The sequence below is a fragment of the Loa loa genome (assembly GCF_000183805.2).
Source record: "Loa loa unplaced genomic scaffold supercont3.90, whole genome shotgun sequence".
In the NCBI taxonomy this organism is placed as follows: Eukaryota; Metazoa; Nematoda; class Chromadorea; order Rhabditida; family Onchocercidae; genus Loa; species Loa loa.
In genome coordinates this window covers 68,858-86,790 of record NW_018108270.1, presented here as the reverse complement: position 1 = coordinate 86,790, position 17,933 = coordinate 68,858, and the positions used below count along the sequence as shown (strand labels likewise).

General features: G+C 35.1%; 5 protein-coding genes across 5 annotated transcripts in view; 4 read left to right on the top strand and 1 right to left on the bottom strand.

The window, feature by feature from the left end:
* The window catches only part of LOAG_06316 (hypothetical protein), a gene marked incomplete at its 3' end in the record, with an annotated part of 5,663 nt that extends 467 nt beyond the window's left edge, over nt 1-5,196 (bottom strand). The window contains exons 1-17 of the mRNA XM_020447118.1: nt 5,162-5,196; nt 4,664-4,839; nt 4,130-4,354; nt 3,633-3,920; nt 3,391-3,521; nt 3,142-3,231; nt 2,903-3,008; nt 2,650-2,778; nt 2,378-2,569; nt 2,190-2,297; nt 1,876-2,002; nt 1,678-1,800; nt 1,397-1,521; nt 1,116-1,279; nt 853-955; nt 607-668; nt 305-438 (exon numbers count right to left, since the gene is read on the bottom strand). Of these exons, the coding sequence (XP_020302619.1) occupies nt 305-438; nt 607-668; nt 853-955; nt 1,116-1,279; nt 1,397-1,521; nt 1,678-1,800; nt 1,876-2,002; nt 2,190-2,297; nt 2,378-2,569; nt 2,650-2,778; nt 2,903-3,008; nt 3,142-3,231; nt 3,391-3,521; nt 3,633-3,920; nt 4,130-4,354; nt 4,664-4,834 (2,278 nt within the window). The 5' untranslated portion in view covers nt 4,835-4,839; nt 5,162-5,196. The remainder of the gene's footprint in view (nt 1-304; nt 439-606; nt 669-852; nt 956-1,115; nt 1,280-1,396; nt 1,522-1,677; nt 1,801-1,875; nt 2,003-2,189; nt 2,298-2,377; nt 2,570-2,649; nt 2,779-2,902; nt 3,009-3,141; nt 3,232-3,390; nt 3,522-3,632; nt 3,921-4,129; nt 4,355-4,663; nt 4,840-5,161) is intronic.
* A 301-nt stretch (nt 5,197-5,497) lies between these two features.
* Nucleotides 5,498-9,179, top strand: LOAG_06315 (hypothetical protein). The gene is made up of 10 exons (XM_020447117.1): nt 5,498-5,637; nt 6,014-6,106; nt 6,369-6,486; nt 6,655-6,798; nt 7,101-7,225; nt 7,662-7,735; nt 7,950-8,106; nt 8,223-8,379; nt 8,550-8,718; nt 8,839-9,179. Exons 1-10 carry the CDS (start codon nt 5,527-5,529, stop codon nt 8,915-8,917), a joined length of 1,227 nt encoding a protein of 408 aa, XP_020302618.1. The 5' UTR covers nt 5,498-5,526; the 3' UTR covers nt 8,918-9,179.
* A 367-nt stretch (nt 9,180-9,546) lies between these two features.
* LOAG_06314 (choline/Carnitine O-acyltransferase) lies at nt 9,547-13,966 on the top strand (the record flags this gene model as incomplete). The annotated part of the gene is made up of 13 exons (XM_003141850.2): nt 9,547-9,660; nt 9,893-10,012; nt 10,123-10,214; nt 10,302-10,465; nt 10,749-10,882; nt 11,089-11,291; nt 11,417-11,541; nt 11,737-11,888; nt 12,079-12,278; nt 12,592-12,833; nt 13,049-13,190; nt 13,276-13,517; nt 13,877-13,966. Exons 1-13 carry the CDS (start codon nt 9,599-9,601, stop codon nt 13,964-13,966), a joined length of 1,968 nt encoding a protein of 655 aa, XP_003141898.2. The 5' UTR covers nt 9,547-9,598.
* Nucleotides 13,967-14,290: 324 nt separating this feature from the next.
* On the top strand, nt 14,291-16,183 carry LOAG_06313 (hypothetical protein). The gene is made up of 3 exons (XM_020447116.1): nt 14,291-14,544; nt 14,787-15,130; nt 15,395-16,183. Exons 1-3 carry the CDS (start codon nt 14,448-14,450, stop codon nt 15,653-15,655), a joined length of 702 nt encoding a protein of 233 aa, XP_020302617.1. The 5' UTR covers nt 14,291-14,447; the 3' UTR covers nt 15,656-16,183.
* Nucleotides 16,184-17,031: 848 nt separating this feature from the next.
* LOAG_17545 (hypothetical protein) overlaps nt 17,032-17,933 on the top strand; it is a 6,199-nt gene continuing 5,297 nt past the window's right edge. The window contains exon 1 of the mRNA XM_020450205.1: nt 17,032-17,314. Within this exon, the coding sequence (XP_020306148.1) occupies nt 17,044-17,314 (271 nt within the window). The 5' untranslated portion in view covers nt 17,032-17,043. The remainder of the gene's footprint in view (nt 17,315-17,933) is intronic.

The window sequence follows — 17,933 nt, the reverse complement described above, 5'->3', positions numbered from 1 at the left end:
AAATAGACATGGAAAAGGATCACACAGATTCAGCGTCACCTTTGCTAGATGCTTTGCTAAGATCGAGATTTGGATAAAGTACAGCAGGTTTGTTGCCAGCTTTTACACGACCAACGAAATCCTTCCATTTCGTCAAATGCTCCTTCTGGTATCGTTCAAGGTAGTAGTCGTAAAGACTCAGCTTTTCTAAAAAGAAAAGAAATTTAGGATTTAAAGTTGCATCTCACTGAACAAATAACATTTGATGAAAATAAACCATAACAGCGTTTCCCTAGCCAATGTGTCTACAAATGATTATAAGTACCATTTGCTCCCCAGGTATATATGGCTTTTCGTGGTTTTTTTACCACCGGAGACATACTACGACTTTTCGGTTGCATCGTATCCATTGGTGATTGACTTCTCATTGTTGAAACCGATGAGGAACTGGACTGCAACCTACAAAAGACGAAAATATATACGGATATAACATTTATAAATCTCGGATAATCTACAAGATAACTTCACTTTTAATAAGTTCCACTCTGCTTGTACCGTATACGATAACTGGTATCAAATGCACCCTCACTGCATTTTATATCAAGGGAATTTATGAAAAACAATTACTGGATGGTGCGGACTGAAACATCTTGCACGGAAAGATGAGTTGCACGATCAAGACCCGAAATCTGCAATCATAAAAGATATAAATGAACCAATTGGGAAACACAGAGGCACATTCACATTTCCTACGTATTACCTTAGATGACATTATAATCAAAAGATTACACCGAATGTAGTAAGAAATTTGCTTAAGTTCACTGAAAAAGATCAATAGCAGAATGATGCTAAAACATATAATAAAAAATGTACTTGCAGAAACATGTTGAACACTTCAAGGTGTCTCGCTGAATGGTTCACATAGTTATGTAAATGATTCAATAGTTCTTCACAAGCATATCGTAATTGTTCATCCCTGTAAGGACCTTGTAAAAGTCTTAGACACATATTACCTTAATGATATTATATTTCTATACCTTATACCTTTCCAGAAGAAAACTGTGTACACCTCATTAATAATAATTCTTTTTTTTTCTACCAGAAGTCTGGTTTTCGAAAAATGAAACTCATCTCACCTACTAAGTGGATTTTTGAATTTTAGGCAATCTACACTTTTCAAAGTAAGTGGGTCCTTCAGGTCCTTGTAAGCCATTAAAGCATAGATGCATTCTCGACATTTATTAACATCGTTCGTTGAAAGCTCACTGCGTCGCATTAAAGTCAACAGTGGATCGAATTTCTGGAAATCAAAACTATTGATGTGGATAAAGAAGTAATTGATTTCGACATTCAATAATCAGTAAAATACTAAGTAATTTCTCGAAAATAAACCAGAATCAATGTCTAATGACAGTACTTTTGGTATATTGTATATGAAAGCTTCATTTAATTTAGAGGGCCAGTAACGAGTTAGCCTCAACAACTGCTTCCGTGCTTGTTCATTATATGTCGATTCATCATCGGCTAACGAAGCTGAAACATCTGCAAAAGGCACACTTAGGAAGTTTCCAATTTTAATTTTACAAGGCTCAGCATAACGCAAGATTATAAATCTGGAAGCATATTTTTCGGAAATAAAATTCAGTGCACGAAAAAAAACTGAATGAAACTGAATGAAAATGTAAAAGCATCAATTACCTGCTTCTGGTGAAACAACAAGACGCGTTTCTTTCATAAAACTACCAAAATCAGCAATACGAAGCGCCGTAGTCGGTTTAGGCAATACCGTACTTGCCAACACTTTCCTATCATCAAGTATTGCTGCAAAGAAGACAAATGATAAACCAGGAATCTTTTACAACAAAATACTTTTTTAAAACGAAAATTATGACTTACGATGATTTCCGATGTACACTGTATGCATATAAATTCTCCCTGCGTGACACATCAGCAAATGTGAAATAAGTTTTTGATTAACATTCGGCGTAACGTCTCGTGGCAAATGCACGTTTTGTTTCAACACCTAAATCAATAAAAAAAGACTTAAATCAAATTCGATGAAAAGGGATTGTTAATTGAGTTACACCTACGGTTCAGTCATACTTATTCATTTCTAATGAAGAGAAAAAAAAACCCGTATGCCCAAAAAAAGTTCTCTTCCACGCCTGAAACTTGAAATAAAAACGAAAGTTTTAATAATAAAATGTTACTTCGAGCATGACATTCCTACCACTGAGAAGAAATGAAGTAAGGCAGACAGATGGTCGACCATTGACGCTTGCTGGCGATATCGGAAGTGCAGAGATACATCGAGGGAACTAAAAACAAACCATTTATATTTATTCTTATTCCCTGTTCCCGTATTTCATTAACTATACAGTGAAAACAAATCAAAGACCTGATTCCAACGATTTTTAGCGGATGGAGTTGTCCAAGCTAGTCTAACGGTTTCGTAGTCGCCAGGATTAACACTGACCCGTAATTTAGAACCTGGCCCGATCAAGCCGTACTGATGCAACAAATGATGACTTCGACGTGGATGAAATACCTCTACATCATAGTTTACCGACTGTCCCTGTTGTGCTTCTTCCTGAAAATTGTGATAATGTCGAAATTCGGATTAAAACCTCCGAATTTAGACTTTGTAAGAATTTATTTGTAAAAGCTAACCTTCATTGGTATACTAGTAACCGTCGTCGAAGCTAAATCAAAGTGCTTCAGAATAACACCATGCAAAACAGGTCGCAGTGATAGACCAGCTTCAGCGCAGACAACACTACATGAAACGTATTCATTCAGCTACAAAAAATAAGTTTCTAACTGATAAAATATTTCTTGAAACGAATGTATAAAGGGGTCATGTGAATAAAAAAAAAATAGAAAGTCGTGTTCCAAAGTAATTGAAGAAATAAAATAAAGCAACCTTAGTGAGCGGTTTCGCGGTCGGAAGATAGATTTTATCCTTATTGCCATCTGTCACAGGATAAATAATGATAAAATAAACTTGCACATGCGTGATTGGAGCAAAACTAAAACAAAAAGTATCTGTACAAAATATCCATCGGAGTTTCTCCATCTTTCCCTTCTCTCTTCTTGCGTAACAAAAAGTTTGACCATTCCCTGAATTTAATTGCAACAAAAAGGTCGCTTCTTAGCACTAACTTTTTGTCACCATCCAAAGCTTTTACAATTTTATTGCGACTGATAATATCTTCAGTGATATGTTTCGTCAACATCGCAATATCTTCATCACTGAAATATCCTCAGTAGTAACAATCAATCAATTACTACTTGCTTACAAATTACTATGTGTTTTAAAGTAAGCAACTCAATTGGTAATACTGATTCCTTTATAAATGGTACTATTTTTCTTTAAATTAAATATCAAAACTGTTCAACTACAACATATACCTCTTAAGAGAAGTGAAAACAACAATCGAGCCCATATTTGGAAACGCTTTTTTGATACCATTTTCGACTGTTAATGCATGCATTCCTCGTTCTGCAAGCTTTATTTGCAGTGATAATCTTTTCAGTCGACCCTGAAAAGAAAGCAAAAATGCTCATTAATTTCTTATATTCCTTGAATCCGAAGTAAAAATAATCCCTACCAGCAACACATACCTTTAAGAGAATGAATACCTAAAGCCTACCGCAAAATTCTTATTTCTCAAGTCCGTTTTCTTCTTATCATCAACAAAGTCGAGTAAATCTTTGCTCCCAAACTGTTCGTCATCATTATACTGTCTCGTACTGTTTTCGCCACGTTTACTACATTTTCCAAAATACTTGAAACCGGAATTCAAGTCAGACTGCTTTTTCTGTAACTCTGTCAACTCACTGATAGCTTCAACAGCGATCGAGATACCATTAATTATTGAACAGGATGATAAATCTGCTTTAGCATCCGGGACGCCACAGGATGCGAATGATTTCAATAACTAAAAAAAGAAAGAAAAAACCAAATTATAAAATTAGAGCACTAAAAAATTACTTTGCTAAAGAATCGTAAGGTGCTCAGGCATTAACAACATAAAATGATACCTACATTATGGAAAAATTTTTATCCTTAACACTAAAGTTTATCTACTATATCAGTAAATTTAGGATCTCATATTTCATGATACCTATTTTACGATGAGATATGAACCTGATCTAATGAGATAAGTTGTGTGCCCCAGTTTGGTGTTAGAAATCTTCCAACAAAATCGGAAATCACGAAACGTATTAGTCGCACACCATCTGGATAAATTTCATCAACAATTCGATGGAATTCAAAGGCTGATTCAACGGCACAAGTCCAAAGCGTCTTCTCCACCTGACTCACAACACGCATCTGTCCCGTTGTTGAATCTTTTAGTGGGATATCAATTTTCTGCAAAATAATTTTAACTTGTTCTGGAAGCATATCAATGATTACGCTATTATCCATGGCTTCATTCAGAACTGCCGAACCATCCCGCAAGATATCTTCCTATCCTTACATATCGTTACGAAAACAGACAACTTCCAAAGTCAAAAATTTGCATATATATATAGCAAAATTTTCTACCATACAAACAAGCCAGGGATTAAACAGAACTGAAAAAACTGAAGCAGTAAATTAAGATGGGCAAATATGACAATTTTGTTTAAATTTAATTGGCTCAAAACTTTAATTGAACGCGAAAAAAATAAAGCTAACAAAGTTGGAAGAAGTGGCAAAATCGGGTGAATGATCCAAGACAATAACAGTTTTGTGATCCGGACCTATTGTTACGTCATTGGTCGGTACATCATCTGACATATTCCACAATGCCGATAACGGATCCGTGTGAATCCAACGAGTGGAACTAGCGGTTATTGAAGAGGACATCACGGCTAGAGCAATATAATTTCAAAACGATTACGACTACACAATCCATATAAAAGTAAGTTCCACTTACAATTGTCTCAATTAAAATTAAATGTAAGAAATATTCCTGGTGGAAAAAAAAAACTAAATCCATCGCTGTTTTCAAAAAAAGAAAAAAAAACTTTAAAGAAAAACTAAAACTAAATCTAAAATTAAATTCATCGGTTTTTCAGGGTTTTCACCATGAATTTGAAAGCAGAAGCATTATTGAATGGTGACTCATTGCCCTATGACCCAACAGACTTTCTTATACGCACGAGAGTAGTATGAAAAACATCAAAGTTATACCTATTATTGTAGTGCCAGCATCACTTTTCCCTCCCTATCATCCATCGCGAACTGACCCGTACCCTGATCGCATAGTGACCTTTGTCACCGGTCAATTCAAATGGGCGCGGAGGGAGATTTAGATGAAGCAAAGGACAATGCAGAAGCGGGGGAGGGGATGAGTGTGGTGATTGGGGAGTAGCTGGTTTGCTTTTAGTGAGATTGAAATGATTCTCCTTTTATCTTCTGGTGTTTACCATGAATCACATCATTTTCTCTGCCATTTTATGGTACTAGTTTCATATGGTATATTTTGTTGTTTCTTCGCTAATTACTAATTCATTTTCCTTTAGTTTAAATTTTCAGTTTATTATTTTGAGCGGAAAATGGAAAACAAATCAGTAGATTTGGAAGATACTCGAAATCGTCTTTCTACACTGAAATATTCCCAGTTAAGAAAAGCCGCAAAACGTTACTCAGTGAATGCTAATCAGAAGGTTATTATCGTTACACAATTTTTTTCAGAATTATTGCTTTATGTGGATGTATATGTGTTTGTTTTCTTACTTGTGACTTACAGAGTAAGTTAACTTTTAACTTGTTCCAACTCGATAATTGTGTCACTCCTGATTAGTGAAACCAGCCGATTTCTTTCCTGATCAGTTAAATTTTGGCTGGTTCGAATTGATTGATTTTTCGTCATGCATGCCGTATTCAAGCAGCATATAATAATAACTCGAGCAATGCTGCGAGGTAAATGGCATGTATTTCAGGTTACATTTAAAACAATTATTTGCTGAGGATAGGTTTATTTAGCTGCTTATAGACAGAAATCATCTGGAAATATCAGTTCTACTGTATGAAATTTTTCAGAAAGAAGTGCTGATAATGGAATTGTCTAAAGTTTGGAAACATCGTGGATGCAATAAAGAAAATATTACTCCAAAAAAAGTTGCTGAATCTAAGGTATTGATATGATGTTACCACTGTATGGGTTCTTCTCTGCATTTTCGTTACTGTTTCTTTATATTGCTATTTGGTCATATGTTATCCTCCAATCTTACCCTGTAATATTTTTTGAATCCCACTTCACTTTCTAAAGATGTGATATCTCTTGTTTCGTAATAGTTTTTAGTTATAAAATGGCGAGCTATTTAAAAAAAGAGTAATCAATGAGCGAGTACAGTTCCTTCATCTTGCATTGTCATGATTTCCATCCCATTTTCAGACGGTCCTGTCGTGTTCGCCTAAAAGTTCATCAAATGATACACTCAATCAGACTTTTATTGTTGAACGAACTAGTGGTAGCGATATGGAACAGTACACCGAGAATTTAATTGTAGCAAGTTAGGAAGTTTCCTTCTTTTTTGTTTTACAACTTTAGATTCTTATATAACCTTTCATTTAGGGAATGTTTTACAAAAAGAAAAAGTGTTTTTTACGAAGAAAAAGAGGAGAGTTTTTTTTGAAAATATTTTTTACAAAATCATAATATTCTTTCGCATCTTTTCCAGGTGAAGGTTCAGTTGAGAAAAAAAACATCCTTCAATGTAGCCAAGAAGCCAATTTCGTATCAGTAAATGGTCCCAGTTCCAGTCGAAAGATGGAACAAGATATAAGCACTCCTTGCAAGGGTAGATCTACTGCTCGTGGTGCACGTGAGTCATTAGTTCTTGCATTACATACATAACATTGCTATGTTATTATGTACTACGTTATGTAAATATAGGCATTTTCAGTTCTTATAGTCCTATCTTGGATATTTTATGATTTACGAGCACAACTTCCATTCACATTTTGCCGATCTTTCCATAACAAGTGAAGATTCTTGTTCACCAAGTAGCGTGATTCGATGTTTGTGTGGTTATTTCTGAAAATCGTGGAAAGAGAACTTTCAGGGACTCATAATTTTTAGATAAAGGTAATAAAAAATTATAGAAATGCTTACATAAAGATTTAGATGCTGCACGATTTGCCGCACTCCATCAGAAATTGACTGAAAAACAACCAACTCTGCAAGAAGCAGATGCAAATGTGAAGCGGATGTTTGCAGAACATGAAAAGGCGGTCCCTGATATTTTCAAGGTAAATTTGTTTTTCTGGAGCTACCATTTGTAAGCACAGTTAGATTTAACAATTAACTTTAAAGACAAGGAATAACTTAGCTTTATTTTACACATCGAATGTCCGATAACTTTCGATTTCTGGTTGTGATTATAATTGCAGTCCTGACTGAAACAATTATCCAAATTATTCAGTGCTCACATGATCCGAATGAATGTGATCAGGAATTTAGTAATTGCGGAATTTATGTTCTGCATCTTTAATTCAGTGATATGCTGTAAATGAATACCAAGGTAGCCTTAATTAGAAATAGTTTGACGACTAGAATCTTAAGCTTGTGGGAAACAATATTCAGTTTTCAATCATACTACGCCAAACTGATTTTACACCCTTGATAACCTTTAATTGAGTAAGCATTTTTTTTATAAAATCACTTATATATTTTGTACTTTTCTAGAGATTAGCTACACCGAAAGTTTCGAAGATAACAAAGCCTGGAACTGGAGTTGGAGTTGCATTGAAGGCCATCGGGTACGCCTTTGCTATATATTTAAGCAGTGAACGGAATGGTTTCGTCATCGGAACTATTTTCTTGTATTCCGGAAATTTATAATATATAGCTACGTCAAGGAATTTTGAAGATATTAGTCGTTAAAGTAGATTCTATGGGATTCGAAGACTAGGTGAAAAGTCTTTGTGGGTCTCTTTTGTTGTTATTTTTGTTGTTTAATGTATTTTTGTTCAGGTATAAGTTCAGGAATGTTGATGAAGATCCATCAAAGATGAATTTTTCATTTTCAAAATTGTACGGTACAAAAAATGCTTTCACAACGGAGCAGAACTACGCTGATGTTGCACCACGGTCCAGAATACCACTACCATGTAAACAAAAGCCACTGAAGGCATGCTGCTCATTTTTTTCGAGTTTTCTCGAGACTTCCATATCTTTTTAAAGATAGCTTGAATTTCTTTAAAGGAGCCAAAGTTGAGAAATCACCCTTCCCTTCGCATTTTATAGGTTGGTGTGAAAGAGCTGACGAGAAGACTCAATACTAAACAAGTTCGACAATCTCCAAGGCTTACCAAGTTGACTAAACATATTAATTCTGTAACCGTACCGCAGCTAAGCGCACGTTTGCAGAGACTGGCTACTCCGAAAGGAAAGAATTCTGATGGTAATCTGTTTTATAGTTTTTCGTATTCCGCAACATCTTCATTGTTTGGTTAAATTGTTGGTCATTTTCGCGATATCCGTTGACGATGTCAGTCTACCGCATAGTTGGGCTACTACAAGGAATTGGTATGGCTGAATTGCGTTGTTAATGGCTTTCATTTATTTATTCAGTGTCACTAACGGAAAGTGAAAAGAAAACGCTTCGTAGATGTGGGCGTCGGTATGTACCCTATCGTCGTATGATACCTTATGTGGATACCACAAAAATGACTGACAGCCAATTTCATGAAGCAAAAATGCTTGGCCAAATACAGACTTTCACAGCTGTTTCCGCCTCAAGGTTTATCTCTTTTTACCTTTATTATGTTCAGATTTTCTCAGAATAATTTTGGGATCTTATTTGTAACCATGTAATGAATGCTGTGATTAAAAGTTATATGAATAAGCGCATTTGTTCCAGAACTGAAATACGTCAGCAACTTCACTTGAAACGCGACGAGGCTCGTGAACGGATATTGAAAGTGAAACGTGGCTGTTGAAGAAAGCATTATTTAAGCATCAATTCTAACATGCAACGCTGTTGCTATAATTGAGTTACCTAAGCCTTTCTATTTATCACTTTGAAATGTTAGCTAGTTTGAACTTCCTGGTTGCTTTCTAAAAACTTTTGCATATATTTGGCTTCTGCTAAACCAGTACATATATGAATTGTTGCTTCGTGGTGAATTTTTTTATTAATTACTCTGCATTTTTCCTTATATATCCCTTATATGTTTTTGCATATGTACAAGCTCTGTGCGCATTCATTTATTTAATTAAAATTGAGCTGTAATTCACAGCCCTATCTCTGTTCCTTTATAAATATTCTAACGTTATGATCAGCCGAAGCATTTTTATAAGTTGAGGATAATAGTATTAATCTATCGTTTACTCCATTAATAGCATATCACTATCTTATTCACTTAAACTATGTCAAATAAATTTCAAATGATTTATATCAGAATGTATGAACAATTTGTTATCATAACAATGGTTTTTTCTTGAAATGGGCTGTTTCTTGATTTCTTCTACAGTGGACTAGTAGGATTGTTGATGATTACAAAATTGAAAGAGCCAGGATGTCATGTGTGCAAAAGCTATATAAGGTGCAGAATTCAATGGATTGATATTATAGCTAATTTTAAATTTTGAATCTTCACTTTGCATCAATTTGCCTAGCCATGCAAATGTCACGGAGAGGGATCTCATTGATTCAACTGCGCAAAATGTCAACAGGCTGCGCGTAAGTCATATTACTGAATATATGGAAGTCATGTGAAGAAAATTCGAGAATTACACCTCAATATTTCCATTTTGGCAATATTTGTGCATCTTTTCCATTCACCCAAATTACAAAAAGTATCCAAGTAATAGCAGGGTACTAAGTTTTCGTTTATCTCATCTTACTGCGGAATCTGGTGTATTCTGGACAATTGCATTACACTGGATCCATCATTCATCAAAAAAGTTTTCAGTGCTCAAAAGTTGAGGGGTGATGACTATCAATATGTTCACAAAAGTGATATTCCAACTTACCAATTCCAAAGAAGTCTTCGACGATTGCCGATTCCAAAGCTGTCAGATTCTTGTCGCAGGTCCTTTTTTTCCCCGAAATATAATCTTTTATATGGTGATTATTTTACTGCATTATGAGCTAACCATTTATAATAACATAAAGTATGGGGAAATAACCTCTTTTTTTTAGGCTTATAGGAGCTGCAGAAGCCGTACTTCAGAAAGGAGAATTAGAGTTGCTGAAAGAGCTAGTGGAAGATTTCCTAACACATGAAGGTCCTGGTAAGTCCTGGTATATATCACAAAATTCAATTAATCTTTTGTTTCTTAATTTGCTTTTTATAGGTAGTAAAATACTGCTGCTTTCAGAACTACAAAGAGAACTCATACTACATGATAAACGAAATCTACATACAAGCTTCATATCAGAACCATGGTTTGACATGTACCTAAGTGATCGTCTTCCGTGCCCTATTAATTATAATCCATTCATGGTTTACGCTCCGGATCCAGATCCAGCATATAATGACCAGGTAAGAATCAGTCATCAGTGAATTTCTCAGTTCAGTTTTATTAGTTATGCAATTAATAAAATTGCAATCTGTTATCGATCCGGTCTCTTCATTGAATTTACCGTCTGCCAGTTGCATGCATGTATTGACTACATCAGATGGTCACGATATACATAAAAATAAGATTATTAGGGGACTGTGAATGTCGTTTAGTTGATGTCTACTGCTGTCACCAACTGAGTTAAATGCTGATATGATTCTTGAAGGTTACCATTTAAATAGGATGTTTTATTACTCATTTCAGCTTACTCGCGCAACAAATCTAATTATTTCATACGGTCGTATTAAGCGTGCTCTAGATGCACAATGTTTAACGCCTGAAATATACTACACAAATCCCAAGGCTGCCACTTTAGCATCGTTCAGATGGATTTGCAAGTTAGCCTATTTCTATAAATGTTAAAATTTTCTTTTCTCTAATTCACCGATCTGTGATCGATAAAACCATTGAAAGCCAACTTTAACTCACTAATATTTACATTTTTATTAGGAGCTATTTATAAAGAATGACTGGAAAAAAAAGAATGCAAGGAAAGATGAAATATATTTTGTGGATTGTAAATATAATTATAAAACCTCCCAAGGAATTTGTCGGAAAATTTGCGATGGTACGGCGCAGCGGCTTTTGGTGCATTTCCATTGGATATGAGCCAATACAAATCACTTTTTGGCTGTTCGCGTATTCCACAGAAAGGGAAGGATTGGCTTCTGCATTGTGCCGATTCTAAACATTTCATTGTCTTATGTGGGGGAAGAATTTATTCTGTTGATTTATTTGATAAAAATGGTACGTTATGACTGAAATGAACAGTTCACGAATTATATGTGTCAAAACGTCATAAATGGCATAAATGCATTTAACTTGTTCGGTACTCGCAAGTTTCCTTATTGTTACTGCATTTATATTTACAGGTTCACTTATGCCTGCAGAGCAAGTTCAGGCTTGCTTATCCATCATATTATCCGAACAAAGTCACCTAAAACCGGAAGATTGCGTCGGGTCTTTGACCTCACTCGAACGCGACCAGTGGGCAGAAGTCAGATTTTTTGTTAAGATCTTCCATAATTTTTTATCCTTCTCAAAATTACTTTGAGTAAAGTTAATCATTGTGACCTAACAGTTTATAACAATTCTTATAGCCTCTCTTTGATGCACTTGGATAAGTGGTTTATGAAAAACTGTGTTGATGAGGAGACATGGAAGGATTTGTCATAATTCAAATATATTTTAGGTTCGTTCTGAGTTGTCTTCAGTTGGCAGTAATTCGGCAAGCTTGGCATTGATTGATAATAGTTTGTTTGTCCTTTGCCTGGATCCACTAAGAAGTGACGATTTAAATCAATTGGCCCAGAGTTTACTAAGTGGTGGTGACGCTAGTAACAGGCATGAATTTTTAAGGACTTCATATGAATTTTTAATACAGAATAGACCGGCTAACTTTTGCAACTACGTTAGATCTAGTGCTTAAGCATTCAGTCAAAATATGATCCTTTCAAACATTTATATTGTCATGACATTTAACCTATCTTGTTGATCTTCCTGGTTGAATAAATGAGTGTATGTTACTTTTCAGATGGTTCGATAAATGCTTTCAATTGATAGTCGATGCACAAGGTTTGGCTACGATAAATTTTGAACATAGCTGGGGTGATGGTGTTGCTGTACTTCGCTTAATGGAAGAATCATTCCGCGATACGAAACAAAATCATTTCGTACATCCCAACCAGACCTTCAGTGCTGGAGCACATTTAGAAAATCATTTACGACCAGTTGGTTAGTATTTCTGATATTCCTTAACCCCCCCCCCCCTCCCTTCGAATTTTGATATGCTTCTAAAAAGCAATGTCTTGTGAGAAAGAAAAAACGCCCAGCAGTAGCTTAAGCTACCATTCTATGAAAGAAGTGGTATGGGCAATTTGAGATTGAACAGTATCATAATGAAATTAAGCAGTTACCGTCAAAAAGTGTAATTCCTACATATATCAAGTTGTATCACTCCACAGAGATTACTCACATTACTCAAACAATAATTTCAATTTTCCAAATCATTCGAAATTTTTGGTAAGCGCCGTAAAATATTTTGCAGAATTCATGTTAACCGACTCAATACGTCAAAGGATTCAAGAAGCTCAAGCAAAACACATTGCGATGGGGTCCAGAGTGCGTTTCAGCTCTGTAGAATATTTTGAAATGAACCGACAAGTTATCAAACAGTCAAAACTCTCACCAGACTCTGTCATACAGTTAGCGATCCAGCTAGCTTTTTATAAGCTTTTTAAGGAATTCGTTCCATCTTATGAATCGTGCAGTACTGCCGCTTTTCTAAAAGTAAAGTTAAAACTCATTCCATGAGCTTTTAAAATTCTCTTTTATTTCTCTGCTCATTTTTGATAACGGTGAATAAAAATCAATGAATAAAAATTGGCGCTTTATTTGTTTTGTTTTCGTATTTACTGCCACCAATAAAATGCAGGTGGTAATTTATATAAAGTAGTTATGTTTCCAGTAAGCTTAAAAATGATACATTTTGTGATATATTTCAGGGACGAACAGAGTGCGTGCGTTCAGCAACATGTGCTACGGCAAATGCAGTTCTGGCGATTGAAAGTAACAAAGATAATATTGGGGAACATGTGAAGAAATGTTCTTCAGTGCATTCACAACTAGTGAAAGAAGCTGCAACAGGTAATTGATGTAGTTGACAGTGCTACGATTTTGAACGATGGCTTATTGTTGTCACTTACATTATTAAAGTGTACTTCCGTTGAAGGACAAGGTTTCGATCGTCACTTGATGGGTTTACGCTGTACTGCTGAGAGGCTTGGTTGGTCGCAGCCAAAGTTATTCAGTAGTGCAGTATACAAATATATGAATCGTTTCATTCTGTCAACATCAACTCTTTCGACAGAAACCATAACATTTGGTGGATTTGGCCCGGTTGTTCCTAATGGTTTTGGTATTGGTTACAACGTACTCAACAGCAAAATTGGAGCTCTTATTTCATCCTATGAGGTTATTACTACACAATTTTACTGAAATATTTTGCAGAAACGCAAACGAAAATGACAACAGTTTTCAAATACATTTTGTAAGCGACAGGAAATTCTATTCCAAAAAAATGTTAAGTGTTTTAAATCATGACAACCTAATTAGTGTGGGAGTTAAGCGAAGCTTTCTGAAGGCAACCATCATAAGGCTTAGTTGCGAGGCCGATTTACAACCAGTTTCGACCTTTCAAGGGAATCTTTGCTGAACGGTGATAGATGCTATTCTAAATTTGTGATTTCAAACATTGTATTGAATAAGTCGATGAAATAGCAAGGGAATTGAAATTTTTTTTTAAACTTTTGCATTAAAAGCGTTTTTTCCAGGATCAGCGCAGTGCAGACGCATTTGCAGATTCACTTCTTGAAAGTTTGGACATTTTGAAAAATATAATTGTCAAGCAACAAATTATGTGATACAATTTGGTTGTCTTTGCTCTTTTGAAGTTGTGATAATTTGAACTGAGTAGTAGCTGATCTTGCTTCTGTTTCTATTCTAGTTCAATAAATGTGCATAAAGGGCGTTTTGTTATTTTTCAATTCGGTATTATATTCCTAAATATGTTTCTCGTAATTAATCTGTGGAAACTTGCAGTGCAAAATTTCAACTCTCTTCGGTAAATTAAAGATTTACAGAACAAGCAGTTAATATCTCCATTTTGTCTAATTTCTGGACTAATTAGCACTCTAGAAAGATATTGTTTGTTCCGATTCCATCCTTCCCGCATAAAGACAAATTCTCAATTTTGATATGTCTCTTAGACTTTCTGGGGGAGTGGACGAAGATTACAAGCTCTCCTCGTTGCTTTCAGAAGTCAAAAGGAGAAGAAATAAATGAAGAAAACTATCGATAAGCGATACTTGATTTCAGAAGACATCTTCGATTTAGGAAATTGTAATGTTAAGACTAAGGCATTTGTTATGTCAGTTGCGGATGTTCTCATCTAATTACAGCAATCGTGAAGTGTTGACTGATTATCACTACACTCCTTTCGGCAAGTTTAATTTTTTCGGCTCTTTCGAGGCATTCATCAACTTTAACTTCATGTTTGTAATGCAAAATTTGATATATTTAACTACTCTATTCTGTGAAAAATAATTGGTTTGAAGTGCAATGGCTCTCTTCACATTTCAACATGTTACATAAGCGAGGAAAGTTTTCTATACTATCTGGCAGTGGATAAAAGAGAATAATGCAGCAAGCATTGAAAAAATGAGACTCACATCTCTTTTGCAGATGATAACGATCAAGGGCCAAGGACAAGTTTGTCACGACTAAACGATCAAATGCTAGAATGTCAACAGATTGGTATTGGAAGTATCAGTAAGTACGGTTTTCGTCTGTACGATGGTCAGTTTCTCTATGGTCCAATTGCAATTTTCCCGAAAGCCGTGCTCTCATGGCGTGTTCTTACACCAGATGATATCACTCCTGAGTCAGTGCATTTTTTTGCGATGCTTGAACCAAAGTTGGATGTATTGGTAGTTGGGCCAGGAGATCGTCAACATGTCGATCCCGTTCGGAGACGAATTGCCCCTTTTCTATCTGAACATAAGATTGGACTCGAAATCATGCATTCGGCAAGTTCTTTTTTGCAAATCTTGACATTTTTCTGACCTTTCACATTTTAATCAGCTACAGTTACACTGTGGACTAGAAAAAAAAATGGTTTTTCATCATCCTTAACTTGGACCTGCTTATACAGATTTCCTGATAACTTCACCCTTACATCTTATAAATGATTTTCCACTCATTGTTTTATTGATTGTGCTACTCAACTGTCTATTTCGTCATCGTCAATTTAGAAGGGTGCAATTTTAATTCTTTGAAGATTTGGCTTTTAGGAAGAAGCAGCAATGCTGTTCAATATGTTGAATATTGAATACCGCTGTGTGGCTGCAGCACTTTATCCACCCGATGATCTGCTGGTAACGACGAATGACCAAGTACGCTTGATGAACATGTACGGAAAACCGTTAGCTGAGCGTATGGATATGGGTAGTGATATCGATGATAAGTTAAGATTGGCAAAAAAGCGATGCGCAAATATTTGCCGGAAAGTGAAGCGAAGAGAATGGATAAATTGCAAACTTCGAGATTTTTGACATCGGGGGAAAATAGTGATAGGAATAATGAAAAAACGGAAACTAAATAACGCACTTTGCTAGTAAGCATTGGTAAAAAGTTAAGGGTTCAACATAACACGCCTATTCAGTATGAAAAGCATGCTTCACGATATTCCTCAGCAATGTTTTATTGTATCCATTGCTATGTTTTGCAATTTAGATAAGATAGAAAATCATAACGGATGATCACGCTGTGGTGATCATTTGAAAATCTTTCGTCATACGCAACACAACATAACCATTGCCCTTGCATATTACTTACGTACCCAATATATGAAATATCTGGGCAAATATCCGACGATGCCAGAAGAAACTTTACTTTTCAAATCTTCATAATGATTAGCCGGTGAGATTACTGCATACTTCAATTCTAATTACTTAAGCAACCGCTTATAAAATAATGAAAGAATAAAATGATTGATTACTCTTGATGTGGATATATAAGGAGTAACATTCATCTGCCAATTACATTCTTGTATAGCAGTCGATAGGTTTCTCAGCTTGGTGCATTGGGGATAAAAGGTTTAAGTTTAATGTTGTAGTAGAGCGGGTGAATGAGATATAAAATGCTCATGTACGATAATGATGTAAATAGATGGGTGAATAAAATATTTAAAAGTTGCTGGCTGAATGTTTTCAACATTGTTTGATGTTTTCAAGATGATTTTCAGTACTTTTTTTCTTTGCGCTAAACCGTATGGTGTTTGCGAGAAAGACTAGATCCTTGATTCTCATCCTTAGTCAGTCAGTTGGTTGTGGTTACAAAAAAAGGACTAGGAAGAAAGCACTAAAATTGTTGATGAAATGTTCCATTCACTAAAGATAAAAATGGCTGGGAAATTGTGAAGCTTAGTATTTACAGTAACATATTTCATTAATAATCTCAATTTTCCGTGCTTTTCTTTTAACTATTCGGACTATTGACTGTAATGGAATTAATAGAACTTTAGAGCTTTAGAATAGCTCTAAAAAAAAGCTTTAAAACTTTAGAAGTTTAGAAGAAAAATAGAAGTTTGGAATTAATAGGACTTTTTTGTGTTAATTGTAATAAATGAAATGTGACAGTGTTTTGTACTCTGCGAGATAATTGTCATTCATAAAATCCCGAGTAACATTTTTGTCTCGTTCCTAAAACGACACATTTTGTATTCCTGACGATATTAGATGATGAGTCCGTCGTCATACAACTTTCCATAAACCGTTAATGGCGTTAAGCAAATGAGGGGTCAGCAGTGAGAGGTCATACAATCTTCTATAAACCGTAAATAGCGTTGAGCAAGTGAGGGGTCAGCAATCATTTGATCCACATTAGATAGCGTCCGGTTAAGTTATGTGATAAATATGCAGAAATTTGATTTTAGCAACGGATGAGATTGGCTCTATGGGAAGCACGGCATGCAGCCGCGCTAAAGAACTATGATGATGCAGCACGATTTTACATGACACTATTCAATGACCTTGAGCTAGAGGATCGGCGGAAATATCTGGATGAATTTGTAACTGTGTTGGAGGAAATGGGTTCGGCCAGTGGTGGCGGTGATTATTCGAAGCAAATTATGTTACTGCTCCAGAGTCGAATGTTATTCCCACATGAAGCTATCGTTTTGAACGCATCGGCGAAGTTTTTCTTTGTTGTTGGTAAGTTTGACTTCGTCATATGTTACTTAAGACTTAATCTTGCTGAATCACCTCTACTGGTTCCATATTCAAACCGTAGTTGTTGCATCATATCAGTCACATGTGTATAGGAAGCTGTCTGTATAGTGCCGTGGAAAATAGCTTCATGAAACGTATGAATTCAGATGGCACAACATCTCAAATTAATGCTTGCAAATCAAATTTTAATAAATCACCACGAAATGTATATTTTCAATTTAAACTTCTTTTATTCTATACCAATGAATTATGAAGGAAGCTAGTTGATTAGATTGATATTGAAAAAAAGGCTGTACACATTGTATATAATTGGAGTCATAAGTGTAGCTGATGTGATAAGGCGCATTTGTTTCTTATGCTCATTATGCTGTCCCCGACAATTATATAAGTAATGCTGTCTCAAATCCATGATATAGAATTTTTAGACTGATGTTTAATCCCTCTTTTAGTGAGTGTATTTGTTTACATTTTTTCAAGATAACTGGATATTGTTTATTTTTAGTTATATAAATATAAATATATATATATATATATATATATATATATATATATATATATATATATATATATATATATATATATATATATATATATATATATA